Source organism: Rhinolophus ferrumequinum, chromosome 5 (assembly GCF_004115265.2).
Source record: "Rhinolophus ferrumequinum isolate MPI-CBG mRhiFer1 chromosome 5, mRhiFer1_v1.p, whole genome shotgun sequence".
Taxonomy (NCBI): domain Eukaryota; kingdom Metazoa; phylum Chordata; class Mammalia; order Chiroptera; family Rhinolophidae; genus Rhinolophus; species Rhinolophus ferrumequinum.
Genome location: NC_046288.1, coordinates 26,774,014 through 26,792,312, shown reverse-complemented (window position 1 = coordinate 26,792,312; position 18,299 = coordinate 26,774,014). Strand labels below are relative to the sequence as shown.

General features: G+C 32.3%; 1 protein-coding gene across 2 annotated transcripts in view; it reads left to right on the top strand.

The window, feature by feature from the left end:
• UBA6 (ubiquitin like modifier activating enzyme 6) overlaps nucleotides 1–18,299 on the top strand; it is a 72,417-nt gene that overhangs the window by 22,040 nt on the left and 32,078 nt on the right. For both annotated transcript variants that reach the window (XM_033106358.1, XM_033106359.1), the window contains 9 exons: nucleotides 1,062–1,156; nucleotides 1,584–1,695; nucleotides 5,494–5,574; nucleotides 6,506–6,628; nucleotides 9,081–9,204; nucleotides 12,423–12,526; nucleotides 13,835–13,897; nucleotides 14,661–14,737; nucleotides 15,318–15,384. In XM_033106358.1, coding sequence (XP_032962249.1) covers nucleotides 1,062–1,156; nucleotides 1,584–1,695; nucleotides 5,494–5,574; nucleotides 6,506–6,628; nucleotides 9,081–9,204; nucleotides 12,423–12,526; nucleotides 13,835–13,897; nucleotides 14,661–14,737; nucleotides 15,318–15,384 — 846 coding nt within the window. The remainder of the gene's footprint in view (nucleotides 1–1,061; nucleotides 1,157–1,583; nucleotides 1,696–5,493; nucleotides 5,575–6,505; nucleotides 6,629–9,080; nucleotides 9,205–12,422; nucleotides 12,527–13,834; nucleotides 13,898–14,660; nucleotides 14,738–15,317; nucleotides 15,385–18,299) is intronic.

Genomic DNA, 18,299 nt, shown 5'->3' with positions numbered 1-18,299 from the left:
CATGAACCTAATTACTTATTTGCTTTATCCTATATTCTGTTCTACCTGTCTATGACATAATTCCAGAATAACAATTCTAATATAATTAATAAAAATATAATTACTATTGAAAACAATTTAAGATTCTTTGTAAGTCACTTTAAATCATTCCTCTGGGTAGTTATGCAACAAATTAACTAAATAGTTTTGTCCATTTATTTATTTTGCCTTGGATGTTTAGGGATTTAGCTGCATGGATATACTTTTCAGGTATATAGCATTTATTATTACACCCAGTTCCCCAGTTCCTCATTGTTTTGATTATTTCTACTCTTTTGCTATTACACATAGTGCTGCAGTTAAGACTTTTGTACACGTCTTTTTATGTTATTCCCAGTGTGTCTTTGGGTTAGATTCTTAAAGGTGGGATTGCTGTGTCAAAGGATAAATGCATGTGTCAATTTGCTGTAAATTGGCAAATTCCTTTCCACTGAGGTTGTGCTGCTTCACATTCCCACAGTAACATATGGGAATGTCTGATTCACCTCATTCTGACCAATAGAGTATATATTGTCAAACTTTTGGATTTATGCCATCCTGACGAATAAGAAAGGGTATTTAATTCTTGACCTTACATATTTTTTTACAGCGCCAAATGCATTTCTTTTTCAGTATAATCCATGTTCATATACTTTGCCCCCTTTTTTAAATAAGATTTGTAGCCTGTAAGTTGCAAGCATTTTTTTCCAGTTAGTTATCTTTCTTACTTTGAACATGGAGCATTTGGAAATGTTTATGTGAATTTTTAAAATTTTTGTATGTTGATTTATATAACATGCTGCTTTCCTCAATTTAAATTCTGTTGCTGCTCAAAGTAGTTTTCACAGTAAGTTTTTTGGGTTTCCAAATGTATATAGTCATTTCATTTAACTTTATATCCTTTCCTGTTCTTAAGCCTTTAATTACTTTCTGTTGTCTAATTACACAGGATAATACTTTTAATACAATGTAAATAGTATCGGAGGTAGTGAACATCCTTGTCTTATTCTTGACTTTAACATATATTTTCTTGTTTTTTGAAGGCACTTACCATTCATGATGCAGAAAAATGCCAAGCATGGGACCTGGGAACCAACTTCTTTCTCTGTGAAGATGATGTTGTTAATATGAGAAACAGGTGACAAGATATTTTAATGTATTATGATAAGATTTTTTTATTTGATTATTTATATTTGTTGCATGTTTAATACATTCACATTGCTCCCTAGGAAAATTGTTAAAGGAAGTCTCTAGTATTTCTTGACCATTAAAAGACTTACGGAGCTTGGAACTATGAGGGTGCACTTTGAGATTGTGTGTCTTACTATGGAATATCAACAGTATGCTACATCTAAAAATTGTATCATTATCTATAAATATAAATAAATCTTAGCTTCTTTCTTCCTCTACAGTTTATTAAATTTCCATTGAAATTTTATAACATTCAGGTTCTTCCAATGTCATTCTTCTTGGACACTTTGGTGTCCAAGTTTCAGAGATTGAGTATATTGAATGAAAGAATAGTAAAGTTCAATTATTTATTTATTCATTTTTATTAATTTTAGGGCTGAAGCTGTTCTTCAGCATATTGCAGAACTAAATCCATACGTTCATGTCACATCATCATCTGTTTCTTTAACTGAAACCACAGATCTCTCCTTCTTGGATAAATACCAGGTTGGTACTCCATTTTATATTAGATAGTACTGGCAGATTCCAAGGCAAATTGTTAACTATTAATAGAACTAATTTAACCTAGTCTATTAAGCCAAACAAAAAAATTCAAGTTAAAAGACTTGCTTTAGAATAATACATTTCAAAAGCTCCATTTTAGGCAAAGGACTGAGGAACTTCTGACAAAGCTGTTGTATCAGTCAGCTATAGTATTTTCATAGTAATGTGCATAAATAACTACCCAAGACTCAGTGGTTTATGGCAACATGCATTTCATTCTTTGTTATACATTTGCATGTCAGCTGGAGCTCTGCTATTCCAGACTGAAGTTTAACTCAAGAGTCTGGGTTCTGCTCCATGAACTTTGACTCGAGTCTGCCTTCTGCTTGGCACAATAAGGGTGTACTTTGGGATTGTGTGTCTTACTATGGAATACAACAGGGTGCTACATCTCAAGATTCTATAATTATCTAAATATAAATAAGTCTTAAATTCTTTTAGCACAAATGACACCATTTTGGGCCTGTGGTTTTTCTCTTTAACAGTTCTGAAACTATCTGGAGAAGATAGTTTCAGATCCACAGGTTAAGGACTCAGTCCCACAAGAATACCTTCTCTAACCGCTTTCCAATGCCAATCAGAAGTCCAGGTTGTTACCTGTGCTTTTGAGGACTAGCCATAAATCAGAGGTTCCCACACCCCCTCCCCTGCTCTGGTTCAATTAATTTGCCAGGGTGGCTCGCAGAACTAAGGAAAACAGTTTACTTACTAAAGTACCAATTCATTATAAAAAGCCATAACTCAGGAACAGCCAGGTGGAAGAGTTGCATAAGGCAAGGTATGGGGAAGAGGGTACAGAGCTTCTGTGCTCTCTCCAGGTATGCCACCTTCTCAGCACCTCCACATGTTCATGAACCCAGAAGCTCTCTGAGCCACTATTTCAGGGATTTTTATGTAGGCTTCATTATGCAAACATGAATAATTAAGTTATTGGCCATTAGTGATTAAGTCAATCTCCGTGCCCTTTCCCATCCCTAGAGGTTTGGGAGATAGGGCTAAAAGTTTTGACCCTCTGATCACAAGGTTGGTTCCCTGGCAACCAGCCCCAATCCTTACAGGCTTTCCAAAAGTCACCACATTAACATAAACTCAGGTATTGGTTAGAGAGACATACTACGTATAACAAAAGACGTTCATTTCACCTTTATCACTCTGGAGTTATTTCAGGAACTGAGACAAACCTAAATATTATAACAAAATATGCCCCTATACCTCTTATATAAGAAATTACAAGAGTTTTATGAGCTATGTGCCAGGAACATTGGATGATGACCAAAATATGAATTTCTTAAAATAATCATACCTATTTAAAAATCAGTGTAGACTTCCATTCTGGACTGGATAACTTGAAATCCTTCCTGCTACAAAGTTAATAACCTTATAATAGAAGTGCTTAATAAACTTTCTTTTAAATGACTAGTTGAGTGCTAAATAATATAATGGAAGTGCTCAGAGACCAAAAATGAATAGGTAGCTAAAAGAAGACCAGTGAACTGTTGGCTTTTGTGGTCACTTTCAGGGATGAGGTTGCCTGTCTCAGTAACCATATTTCTTAGGAATTAATGGTCACACAGAAACAGAAGTTACAAAATAGGTCTACATGAGATTGAGAAATGGAATTGAGATCTACCCCATCTTTGTAAAGCTGAAATCTCAGAGAGTTACACCCTCAGTGAAAGGGTGGATAAGAATAATCTTTGCCTATCAGAACAAGAAGCCTGTCTTTTTTCTCTTGAGCTGTGGATGAAAAAATAAAGATCTTCCCTGGGAATTCATAATTATACAAGTTTAGAGTTCAACTTTATAAACCTTTGTGGTAAAATTTCCCAAGCTGAGAACTTAACATAAAAAGTAGTACTAAACTGGTGATACCCTGGAATACCACACAGAAACAAAACTAAATAGACCTAAAGAAACATACCTTTGACTAGGCCACAGTATATTTCAATTTATAAAGCCCCTTCGAAGATGAGTTCACAATACAAAAGAACAAGACAAGAAAAAAATTCAGCATGATCAAGAGTCAGTGGATGTAACAAACAATAGAATTAAACATTTAAGAATTTCGGATAATGGAATTATTGGATATATACTATAAAAGATATTCAAACTAACTAAATCTTTAAAAGAGTGATTAAATATACAACATGAAAATAAGACATTATTGAGAACAATCAAGCAGGTGTGATTAAAGAACAAAATAGAACTTCAGAAATGAAACTATAGTCTTAAAAATTAAAACTCAATGAAAAGGTTAAACAGTGGATAGATACAGCTAGAGTAGGAATTAGTGGATTGAAAGATAGAGCTGAGGAAATTATTGAGATTACTGCACCCAGAAATAAGAGAAAATAAGAAAGAAAAAGTAAATGAGAGGTTGAATGAAACGATCCAATTCCTGAGATTGAATTTCTGGAAGGAGAGTATTAGGAAAAGCTATTCAAATAAATTATGGCTGAGATTTTTGTAGCTTTGACGAAACACAAATTAGATTCAGTATATATTCAGTCGAAATTAATTTTACCCTATTACAAGCTAAGTTAACCTGTTACTGTTTGATGAATGCTGGCAGAATGCATGAGATTCTGGGTTACAGACTTAAGGATTTTACTATTCAGAGCATAGTAAGTAGGAGCATCATATTTGCCTTGTTTTTCTCTTGCCCTCCACCAAATCCCACTAGTGAAGTGCAGAGGGCACATGTTGTGGGTTCCTTTAGAGGAGAGGAACACTGAGCTTGGGGCACCTACTGCTTTACAGCAAGCAGTAAACATGCTTGCACTTTATCCCAGAGGGGAGACATTACCTCATTTCTCAGGTTACATGAAGCAAATACAATCCTGAGAAATGACCCTAGTGAAAAAATGGCCAGAGCCCTGCATTCATGGCATACGTAGTGAGATGTATAAAAAATGAGAGATCTGTGAAGGAATATCTCCCTATAGGAAGCACACCATATTGTGAGCTAGATAAATTAAACTAAATCCACTCTTGGATATTTATAATAAAACTAAGTTTTATAAGTCATGGAAACCAGCAGCAAGGAAAGCTCTGGATTGACAGTCTAGCTCTGCTTTTACTAATTGATGGACAAATGACCCTAAGGAAGTATTGTAAGTCTTACAAAGGCCTTTATAAGTCTAACTTATGATAAAACCTGATTATAAAACCTTTTCTACTTATTTTACAGGGTAATGATAAAAAAATAAAGTAGGCATTAAAAATTATAATAATTTGCTTATTACAGAACTTGGTGGTTTCCCTAATGAAATTGTCATAAAGTAAAAGTAGTTATATTGTGAGTCTGTTGAATCTCTGAAGTAAAAGAAAGCTAAGCCAACTAATGTACCTCTTTAAAAATGGAATTGTTACCCCTTTAAGTTAGCATTAAATTAATATTCTGGTAAGTATATTAGTATTTTCGTGGCAGTAACAGACAAAATCTGCAACCATTTGGAATACATAAATACCATGTAGGAAATTAAGGTTTGCTTCTAATTATGTGGTCCATAATGATAATTTAATTTAATATGGGTAGGTTTTCCCCTGTGTTATTTTTACTTTTGTTATTTCATACCTCTGAAGATACTAACCTTAGAATGGAATACAATAGGATGCTATTTTTTTTACAAGGAAAACAATATATTTTTAGCATAATGCAAACTGAAATGCTTCTGATTTAGAAGTTGTACATTAAAATAATTGTATATTCTCCAAACTTTATTTTTTTCTTTTCAATAGTGTGTGGTATTGACTGAGACCAGACTTCCATTACAGAAGAAAATCAATGACTTTTGCCGCTCTCGGTGCCCTCCAATTAAGGTAATAGCATCACTTAATAATGACATGTAATTAACCAAAGGAAGAACACTTTCACTGTTAGAATTTTTTGTTTTCGGGTTATATACGCATAGGAAAGTCTTTTTCAATAAGGGCAGTCACAATATTATTTTTCTCTCTAATTTTGGTATCATATTTATTTCCTATTTTTAAAACTATGATCGAAATTTGGTTTATAGGCAAATTGCCAAAGCTAAGGAAGAAGGAAGATTAGAAATAGAAAAGATAAAGATAATAAATACTGAATTCATCATCTAACTTTAAATGTGATATGATGGTGGTTTTTAAGAGGTACATTGGTTCTTTTAACAAATATTAATTGAGCGTCTACTGTGTACTAGAAATGGTTCTAGGCACTAGGAATACATTAGTGAACAGGACATGCACGTTTTCCTACTCATGAAAATTACCTTCTAGTAGGAAACATACAGTAAACAAGGAAATAAATACATAGTTTCAAGTCTTATGAAGAAAAAAGCTAGGTAAAGAATAGAGTATTATTTCTACATGATGTTAGGAGGGGTGCCCCAAGCTCAGTGTTCCTCTCCTCAAAAGGAACCCACTACATGTGCCCTGTGCACTTCACTAGTGGGATTTGGTGGAGGGCAAGAGAAAAACAAGGCAAATATGATGCTCCTACTTTTTGTTATTTAAAAATCATAGAATGTATAATGATGATGTATTGATGTTACCTCTAATTTTGTAACCCTAGATACCTAGTCCTACATACCAATATCCTTGATTCCTGAACCAATTTACAGACAAATAAATTATCCTGTTCATGATTAACTTTATATCCCAAATGATATATTTAATTAGAAATGGAATTGACATGAAACGGCCTAAGGTAGTTGAGCTTTATTTTTTCTTTATATAAATAGATACGCTTGAACTTGTTTTTATCATTTCACAGTTCATCAGTGCAGATATACATGGGATTTGGTCACGGTTGTTTTGTGATTTTGGTGATGAATTTGAAGTTTTAGATAGAACAGGAGAAGAACCAAGAGAAATCTTCATTTCAAATATAACGCAAGTATGATTGTACATGTATATTATTTTATATGTGTGTGATTGATTTTTTTAAGTTGATGTGTATGCTGTTTTTTAAAAGGTGGTATTAGCAAAATATTGTAAGATGCAATATTTTTCAGTTGTTTTACAAGAATTGAAGGTAATTCATAATGGAATGTTTTGTTAATTCTTGATTGCATTCTGTTAAAGCTAAATTGAAGTTAGAATATTAAGAATATTCCTGATTCTTTCTAACATTATTTAATAATTGATAGATCAACATTTGCTTATGTCGTAAGTTTTAATTTTAATTTTGTCCTGTGTTATGTTCCTATGGGACATGAATTGTGACGCAGTATTTGCTGAATTGTTTATTGTGTCAGGTCATAGATGTACTAAGTCGCCTGGCCCAACACTGTGCATGCACAGTTAAGTCATCATAGATCAAAGCTTTTCTGATTTGTTATATTTCTAAAACAATTATTTAGAGGAGGAAGAAAATTTAGAATTAATTAATCTTCTAATCAAAAAGTCTGATTTTCTAACCACATTCTTTTGATACTATGTAAGCTTAATTTTTTTTTTTAATTTATTTTTAATTTATTGGGGTGACAATTGTTAGTATAATTACATAGATTTCAGGTGTGCAATTCTGTATCACATCATCCATAAGTCACACTGTGTGTTCACCACCCAGAGTCAGCTCCCCTTCCATCACCATACATTTGTTCCCCCTCACCCTCATCCCCCCCCCCAACCCCCTTACGCTCTGGTAACCACCAAATGTAAGCTTAATTTTTTATTCGCTAAAAGAATTGGAAAAATCATGATTCATTTTTACCCTTTCTTCTTATCTGAAATCATTAGCTTTATTTGTGCTCTTTATAATCAATTAACATTAAAGATCAAAAGAAGCCAATGTAAGGGAATGATAATATACTTTGACCCAAAAGTATCTGTGCTTCTCTCTTTATGCTTTTTTTTTTTTTTTGATAATTTTTTTTTTCTTTATTGGGTAACAGCGTATATTTCCAGGACTTTTTTCCAAGTCAAGTTGTTGCCCCTTCAATCTTAGTTGTGGAGGGTGCCATTCAGCTTCAAGTTGTCCTTTCAGTCTTAGTTGTGGAGGGCCCAGCTCAGGTCCAGGTGCTGTTGCTAGTTGTAGGGGGCGCAGCCCACTTTCCCTTGTGGGACTCGAGAAGTTGAACCGGCAACCTTGTGGTTGAGAGCCCACTGGCCCATGTGGGAATCGAACCAGCAGCCTTCGGAGTTAGGAGCACGGAGCTCCAACCGCCTGAGCCACCGGGCCGGCCCCTCTTTATGCTTTTTTTAAAACCCAATGTAATGTTGCGTTTCTCACCGCTTTTTAAGAAAAATTCATTGAAAAATTCTGTGTATCTCTGTACTTACAAAATGGTTTATTATTCAGTCTTTTACCTTCTTTATTTGTTTTTAGTTTGTTCCTGAGAATATTATACAGTTGGAATAAGCTCCAAGGGAGAGTGTGGATCCTTGTATTGCATTGGTATTTTCTTTTATTGAATAGTACAGGAAATACATAGGTTATCCATAAAGAATTAGAAAATATCATAAATGGTCCCATTTAACTTATCTACAAGAAATTATTTCTCCTTAATAAAGTCCTTATGAATTCTATTCCGCTTGAGATAATTGCAAACACACATAACATTCATTTTATCAACAATATGTGTAATCATAATTTTATCATTCTTATCCAAATCATTAAGCAGCAAGAGAATTTTTAGAATCTACGAAATTATGAAAGAGAGAAAGATAATTCCATTAGATTTCATGTAGATTAAATTATCACCTTAGTCAAGCAGTGTGTAGGATTACATGCAGTTAGGAAATTTCCAGGCCGTTGACTTATCCATCCTCTTTGGTGACATAAGCCAATTTGTTTCTATTTTTATCCTGATAAGCTGGGCTACACAATATTTCTTTGCTTTAAATTGTTGAGCAAGATTTAAACTACCAGTTCCCTGGCTTTAAATCTCCATCCTGCTTTCTCACCTCTTTTTAATCTTCAAAGTTAGACTCTCATCTTTTATGTACATACTCACCTCTTTTTAATCTTCAAAGTTAGACTCTCATCTTTTATGTACATAGAGTTTCTTATAACATGACTTTAAAACTTACATTGATAACTTCAAGTGTTTTTTATAAATCACTAGAATCTTTGAATCTATAAAACATTTGAGCTCCTATGTGGAATCTCTGTCTCCCCCAAACATAGAAATTATACTTTAAATATTTATAATAAAATAATAAGTTGGTCACTATTTTGTGACAATTCTTTATTGGCTTGCTTTTACTGAGGGAGAAAAGAATGGCTTGGAATTTTGGTTGTTTTGAGAATTTTATAATTACGTGGTACTTTTTATGTGAGACTGGGAACTTGTAAGGAAGGGAATGCTTGAACTTCTTTAATAGTACATTACTCTTATTTTTAGGCTAATCCTGGCATTGTCACTTGCCTTGAAAATCATCCTCACAAACTTGAGACAGGACAGTTCTTAACATTTAGAGAAATTAATGGAATGACAGGCTTAAACAGATCTACACGACAAATAACTGGTAAGTTGATGTGTTTTATTAATTCATTTATACTTATTCACTGTTCAACACATTTATAGTTCAGATACTACACTCAGTGTTGAGAGCACAACATCAACTCAGACAGACATGATCCAGTTCTTGGCCTCAGAACATTCAGTACAAGTGAGGTGATATTAACATTAAGCAGTGATGGTGTAACAGGCATTCTGGGAACTCTAAACTTAGCAAGGAAACCTACCCAGTTTTGGTGCAGCAGCAATACAGATAAGGTATCTTGATTAAAATTTGAAGACAGTGTTGGCTTAGGAAGGTGGTGAAAAGATTATTCTATACAGAGACAAATAGTAAGACGAGACAAAATTCAAGGAGCTAAAAGATATAATATGGCAGGGCTGGCAGTGGGAGTTGAGATAGCAAGTGTCTTAAGACATTTAGGAGGACGTTTTATATCTCATGTGGTAGGCAAAAGAAGATTCCGACCTGAGCAACTTATTTATTCATGTAGGGAATGCAAGAAAGGGAGCAGGTTTTGGAGAAAAGGTAATGAGTACAGTTTAGGCTTTTGGACTGAGGTGGCAGTAAAGTATTCAAGTGGAGATACATGTTTTTGTTCAGTTGCTTGGATAAAAGAAATGAATGGATGTTACTGCAGGCAAATTTGTGGGTTTGTTAGAAAGACATAGAAGGAATCTTTTTTCAATGGACTAAGATGAGATTGCACAGAGGAGAGGAAAGGTGCCAAGGCCAGAGATTTAAGGAGAATAAACATCCTAAAAAATAGAAAGATTATCAGACATCATTTACGACCTGTTTAAAGTTGAAGATAATGAATTCATAGCAGTGTAAGTCTGCATGGTTTGTGATTTTTTTCCTCCAGCCATGTTTTAAGACATTGCTAGACATCTGTAACTCGAAGATGGCAAGTTTATACCTATTCAATTGACATGTGTCAGTTTTATCTTTAGGGCGTTTGAAAGTATAATTATGTAATTAGTGTACAGGCTAGTAAATGGATTACTATTTTTTTCTTTCAATGACTACAAAATGGATGCTTAGGAGAAGAAAACTCAGTTCTTCTCATGAACTATAGAAAAACAACTTTGGATCTGTATTTAAGGATCTTCGGTTAAAAAAGAAAAAAAACTATTAAATTTTGTTTCCCAGTCTATATCTAAATATGTAAAATACACGTTCAGATCATTGATGTTAAAGAATTTGTATCTGTTTTTGTAGATAATGACTCAGCTAATCGTTTAGGATTAATTTGTTATTTTGGAGTCCATGCGATAATGGATTGTGGTGATGGATCAGACTTGAGAATACATATAAAAGGAGGAGCCACTGGGTATCACGGAGTCAAAATAAACAAAATTCACATTTTGTCCCAAAAATTCTTTGGGCAGAGAGAGAATATTTAAATAGAGTGGCTATTTATGAAACTTTTTTTTCTTAACATTTATTATTTGGTACTTAACTGCTCTAAGATAATTTTCTGTTATTTGCAAAACATTTTTAAATAGCTAAAACATGTGTATTGTAGATATGTGTGTGTGTTTGTGTGTATGAATATATGTTTAAATAGTGTTGAAAATGAGTATTCTTTCAGACCTCCACTCTCCAGAGGTAACTGTTGAGTTAGCAGCTGTTTGATGTTTATTCTGCTGAGCTTTTTTCTCTACTTAATATATAAGGCGCTGTACACCTAAATTTGAAGCTGAATAATACTTAATGTCAGCTATAATTAAACATATATATATATATACACGTGTGTGTGTGTGTGTGTGTGTATGTATGTATGTATATATAGTGCCATGGGATGTGGAGTACAACATAGGGAATAGTGTCGAATTGTAACAGCTATATACTATATAAGAGGGATAATAGATAGGGGGAGGGAGGTTAACACTTTGTGAGGGGTATAAATGTCTATTACATTGTTTTGTACACTTGAAACTAATGTGTGTATGTATATATATATATATATATATATTTATATATATATATATACACACACACACACACACACACATCCTGTGGGGAGAAAGGGCTTACTGTTTATTTTTTTCAAAATAAGCAAATGGTTCAAAAACAATAAAAGCCAAATGTTTACAGTGAAAACCCTTCTGCCCACCTGTGGCTCCCACTCAGTTATCACCCATTTACTGTTCTTAGTTTGTATCTTTCCAGGCTTTCCTTCTGCTTTTTTACAGAAGTGTAGCATATTATATATACATCTGCTCTTTGCCTTTTCATGAAGCAAAATATCTGGATATTTTCACATCAGTAATTACAGAACATTCTTTTTCGTTTGTTCCTATAAATTTTCTTTTATGGATGCATAGCATTTCCTGATATGGAATGAGTTGTATCATAGTATAATTTCAATTTGCATTTTACCTATTATGAATGAGATTAAGGATCTTTTCTAAAGTTTTAGAGCTATTTGTTTTTTTCTTTCTTGTGAATCATCTATCCTTTGCTCATTTTCCTGTTGACCTGTTGATTATTTTCTTAGCCATTTCTTGGAACTCTTAAAATATTGGGCATATTTGTCCAGTTTTTTAATATAAATTACAAATAACTTTTTTCTAATTCAGCGTGTGAGTTTGCTTGTGATTGGTTTTTACTGTGTGTATATAATACCAAATTTCTAAATGTTTTTTTATGGTTTTTAATTTGAGTCATAATTAGAAAAGCCTTCCTCACTACAATGTTTGAAAGAAATTTTTCTCCCATGCTTTTATAATATTTTTGGCTCTTTTTTTTTTTTTTTTCCTTTAAAACTTTTACTCATTTGGGATAGATTCTTTGCTAGGCAGCATTTTTCCCCAAAGATTTATAGAATCGTACTATCATTTCCTCACTGTTTTGAGGTGCCATCTTAATTGTATCCTCTGTGGGTCTCCTTCTGAATTTTCTAATTTTTGTGTTTATCTGCCTGTCTATTCATGAGCCAGTACTACGCTATATTAAATATTTAATAAGCACCTCTCATTACTTTTTTTTCCCTTTCAGTTTTCTTGGCCATTTTTAAGTCCTTGAATTCCCATTGGAAAAATAATTTGTCTATCTCCCCACACTTCCTCCTGCTCCCACACACCCCAAGAAACAAATTTATATGGAGATCTTCTTAATTTTATAAATTAGAGGAAAGTAACATTTTTATGATGATAAGTCTTCAAATTTCAATACCTATATCAATATGTGACCATTTTTTGTTTTTTGTTTTCTTTTAGTGGTATCACCATTTTCTTTTAGCATTGGTGATACTACAGAACTGGAACCTTACTTACATGGAGGCATAGCTGTCCAAGTTAAGACACCTACAACATTTTACTTTGTAAGTATTTTTTTACTGCTTAAAAAATATTTCTTTACAGAATAAGAATGGCAGAAGAGAAAAAAAAGCAATAAATACTCAGTTAAACAAACAGTTAATTTAAAGCCTGAACAGATTTTGTTTTTTTAATTTGCACTCACTTTGAGGGAAATAGTATCAATCTAAGGAATTAAACTGATGTCAATGAAAAATTTACAACTAGAATACTATATGCATATAATTGAGGTATGTAAATTTCCTCAAAGGAACTATACCTTTGTAATCATCAAAGATCTGATCATACTTTTTACAGTTATTTACTAAGACAGAAGTTAAAAGGAATATATTTTTGAAAATTGAAGTATTGAAACAGTGTATGTTTTATTCAGTTATTTACATTTTAAAAGTAAAGGGAATATTTTTTATTTATCATATTTGTTAATCTAGGTTTTTAAATCTTAATTTCAAGAAACAGTGCATATGTTGGAAATATAAAATAATTCCTGTAAACTGACATTGAAAGGAGAATGTAAGTATCTACAGAGAGAGAATGTAGAGGCTAGTTGTATTAAGAAACTACAGTCTCCTGCTGCTTAAATCCTTAGGCCACTTCTCTATATGAACTAAAAGATACATCTTTATTTTTTCTTGCAAGTTTTCAATGTTTTAACTTAATTGCCTTTTCTTTTCCAGAACAGTTATTAGCTATTGTCCTCTACAATGCTTTGTTCAAGCCAAAGTTAGAACAAAACAACAGATTAAAATAACTACAGCTAGTCAAATGTGCCCCTGCATTACTTCCTCTTGCCACTGTCCCCAATTTTTAATTAGTTTATGCTTCAGGTAAAATTGAGATTGGGTGGGTGTTCGGGGATTTTTTTTTTTCTTGGGGGTTGGTTGGTTGGTTGGTTGGTTTTTTGTTTTGTTTTTGCCTTTGTGTGTTCTTTGCTTCACACAGAAAGTTTTAACTTTGAGTAGTTAAGTCTTGTCAGGCATAACGTCTTGATAACTTGATATCAGAAAAATATGGTAGCTTTTCAATTAAAAGAGTAGATTTTTTTCAAGTGTACAGATGTTTTTTATCAATTCTTCCTAAATTTATTTTGTGGGTCAGGTTGTCTAATTGCATTTAATATTAAAAAGTAATAAGGTGTGGTAATAAGAGAAAGGGGTAACAGGGAATGGTATCTATTTTATATTTTCAGTTAAAACTTATTAGTTCAACCATATTTATTTCAGACCTTTGGGAAAGAGCCATTGCTTTTAGTGTTCCCTATAGCTTGTCAAGTAATCACTCGCACTGGAGTAATTGTTTTTTGTTTCTATTAGGAATCATTGGAGAGGCAGGTAAAACACCCGAAGTACCTTATTGCGGATCTTAGCAAACCTGAGGTAACTACTTTGTAGGTTTAAGAGAGGCAGCAGAGTGTGGGATGGAGATTGATACGAGATTATAAAGTTAAAATGGAGTAACCATGTATGTAAACCATGTATGTATCTTTTTATCAGATTTCCTTAATAAAGGTTGTATTCACATGTATAAAGTTGACTCCCAAGAATTAAAATGGGAATTTATATTACGGAAAAATATTAGAATAATAGGGAAAAGTAGTTAAAAGGCAATTTCAATAATTTATGCAAAGGTGACCTTATTAAAAGATTTTCTAAACCATATAGTTTTATTATATTATAGTATATAATAAAATACATTCCGGAAAACCTTGGAAGCATTTATTCTGTTTTTTTGTAATCACTGGATATAATTTTGTAGTAGTGAATATAGTTGATACAGAAAAAGTTATGTTAAGTTTCCAAATTTGTAAATGTTGATAAGGAAAAAGAATTAGATGATCTTGTACAACTATTTCATTGCTGTTCAGTTGACTTTACTGTACGTTTTATAAAAAGAACCTAGTAAAAACTAGTCATACCATCTATAATTGAGACTTAGATCTATTGCTTAAATATTGCTTTATTGCCTTGATGTCAAGTCATTTAACTTCTCCAAGCCTCAGCTTCCTCCTCTGTTAAATAGAGATAATAACAGTATTAAGCTAATTCATTTATTGTAAGGATTAAATTAAATAATATTTTAAAAGCATTAGCACAGTGTCTGACACGTATTACATTGACCAATTTTTAATGTTCTAAATAGGCACCTTTGGAGATTCATACAGCTATGCTTGCCTTGGACCAGTTTCAAGAGAACTATAGTCGCAAGCCAAATATTGGGTAATGCCTTTTGTTTGAAATAACTTTTTTCCTTATTATAAAAGCAGTACTTTAGAAATTATAGGTTAAAAAATTTAAAGAGTGACTAAGCCTCTTGTAATTGCTACACCAATAGATACACCAAACTATGTAACTTTTTATTATGATCTGGTTTTTTTTCTGGTGGGAATGGAGACATTAATTTATAAAACTAATTGTATTAAATAAAGAATTTTCCCATTTTGAAGTCTTAAAAAGCTACAACTTCTGAAACACAATAAAACATCTGAGAATTAATGACTTATGAATCCACTATGTAATATTTTACCCTTTAGCTTATTAAGTCAGAAGTACTGTTGCAAAAGATTTTTGCCTTACATATTTAAAACTAAAGCTTATTTATATACTATCCTTAGGTGAGCATGATTTTGAAGTAACGTATTTATAAGCCTGTTACCTTCAAGTCAATGAAGCACTTTGTGCTACCTGTTGGCAAAATTCCACATTTTTAAATATATTTCTTAAACTTAGATTTGAGTGTGACTTACTGTTTATAGCAGTACAGAAAATTGAAATTGGGGTGCATTGTTTTGAATCCTAGATGCCAAAAAGATTCAGAAGAACTGTTGAAACTAGCAACACATATAAGTGAAACCTTGGAAGAGAAGGTAAATATTCAAAGTTATAGCCATCAAAAAATGTATAACATATAAATGTTTTGTATGTTAATATTCTCTTATCCTTCAAACCCCAGCTTTGCTACTTATTTACTCTAATAGTAGGCAAGTTACTTGACTTTGTTCTGCTTTAATGTATAAGTCTATCAAATGCAGTTACCTTCCTCATAGGGTTGTTGTGAACATTAAATGATTTGATTTTGTAAAGTACGTAGAACAGTATGTGGCATATAGTAATTACAATTTACTGCTGTTATATTTTTAGTATTAGTATTATCTCTTCTAATTTACTTTGTTAACCCACGAAAACTCACTATATAAAGTCATCAAATTTCCTATAAATTGTCTCTTTTATAAATTATATATTCCTATCTCCTAATTGTATTTTGCATATCGTGTGTGGGCATACCACCTAGAAAATGTTTTTTTTTTATGTTATGGTGCCAGTATCTGCTGGCCAACAGTTTCATTTTAGCTGATATAAACATAGCAATCTTTGTGTATTTATTTGAAACTTGTTTTTATTCTTATTATGTAAAAATGAAGGAGAAATGAAAGTGTGAACATTAATAGTAAGAATAAGATGAGTTCATATTTTATGTAATTAAAGAAGAAAATAATAAATGTATTGAAAACAATGAATTACTAGTCATAAGTGAAAGGTTTTTTATTGTATACTGATTAGGACAGTGTATGAGAGGTCAAGAACAGTAAGATTTCACTCATGGGATATAAAACATCAAAAAACAAACAAACAAAACAAACATGAACAAACAGAAAAACAGACTCATAGATACAGGCCACAGAATGGTGGTTACCAGAGAGGAAGGGAGTGGGGGGAGGGCAAAGAGGGTAAAGGGAGTCAAATACAGGTGATGGAAGGAGACTAGACTTTGGGTCAGGAGCATACAATAGAGTATACAGATGTCATGTTATAAAGTTGTATACCTGAAGCTTATATATAAGTGTACCCCAATAAATTTAATATAAAAATACAATAGAAATAGCCATAAACTATAAAGTTAAAAAGTATGAAAAGTTAGATATAGGTTGTTGAAATCTGATTAAAAGGAAGAATGTGATTAGGGATTTATCAACTTTATTGAGATAAAACTTAAAAGTCAATTTCACCCTTTTCAGGTGTACAGTTACACAAAATTCTATATACAATTAATTCAACTCTACACAATAAATTCAAAGTTTCCAGTTATGTATCTACCGGCACAATCAAAATATAAAACATTTCCACAATGACAAAAGTTCCCTCAGACCTCTTTAAAATATCATCTCCTTTTCCTCCAGCCAAACCATGGTAATCACTATAGTTTTGCATTTTCCAGAATGTCATAAACGGAATCATGCAATATGTATGTAGCCTTTTGAGTCTGGCTTCTTTTACTAGATATAATGAATTTAAGTTTCATCCATGTTGTTGCATGTTCATTCCTTTTTATTGCGGAGTAGTATTCTGATGTTTGTAATAATCCACGGTTTGTTTGTTCTTGCACCAGGTGGTAGACATTTGAGTTGTTTTCAATTTGGGCAATTATGAATAAAGCTGCTACAAACATGTGCATACAGATTTTGGTGTGGACATATATTTTCATTTCTCTTTGGTAGACGCCTAATAGTGTATTACAGAGTCATAGGATAGATACATATGTTTAACTTTATAAGAAACTACCAGATTGTTTTACAGAAAAGCTGTACCATTTTGCATTTCCACCAGAAATGTAATGAGAGTTTGAGTTCTGCATTGTCTCCATAACTTTGTATTATGTTTGTTTTTAGCTGTTAAATGTCTTCAAATCTTTGCCTGTTTTTTAATTATGTCATTTGCTTTCTTTTTTTTTATTAGTATTGAATATTTCCTTTTTGATTCAGACAGTTCTTTACATATTTTGGATGTCAGTCCTTTATCAGATACATGTTTTACAGTATTCTCTTCCAATCTGTCAGTTGTATTTTCATTTTGTTACAGTGTCTTTTGAAAAGCAGGTTTTTAATTTTGAAAAAGTTCAATTTATCAATTTTTCTTTCTGTGTTTTTTTTCAACCCAAGGTCACACTTTTGTCCGATGTTTTCTTCTAAAAGTTAATAGTTTAGTGAATTCATTTTTTTATACCATACAAAGTATAGATCAGGTATACATAGCTATGTTTTGAATTCATTATGTACAGTTTTGTACTTTTGCGAATTCATTTTCTTACACTTTGCCAGGTATAAATTAAGGTTAATTTTTATGTATATGAACATCCAGCAATCTAGGCCAGTTATTGAAAAGACATTTCTTTCCTCATTCTTTTTTTTTTTTTTGACATCTGTCGACAATTTATTGATCATATATGTGTAGGGCTATTTCTGAACTCTATTATCTTCCATTGATTGTTTCTATTTTGCTACCCTGTTTCCCCGAAAATAAGACCTAGTCGGACAATCAGCTCTAAGGCGTCTTTTGGAGAAAAATTAATACAAGACCCAGTATTATATTATATTATATTATATTATATTATATTATATTATATTATATTATATTATATCTTATATTAAAGACCCAGTTTTACAGTAAAATAAGACCGGGTCTTATATTAATTTTTGCTCCAAAAGACGCATTAGAGCTGATTGTCCAGCTAGGTCTTTTTTTTGGGGAAACACGGTAGCATCATCCTATTTTGATTACTTTAGCAGTATAGTAAGTCTGGAAATCAGTTTTGGGTCTCTCTCATATTTCTCAGAGCCCAGAATTACAGTATTCCTGAATTTTCAATTTTTAAATTTAGATGTTTTAAATTTTTTCTGTAGCCTTTATACTTGAAAGGCAGCTGGGATGGATATAAAATTCTAGTCCCTTACTTTCTTTGGTGATATTTTGTTTTACATCTTATTGTTGAGAAATATCATGCCAG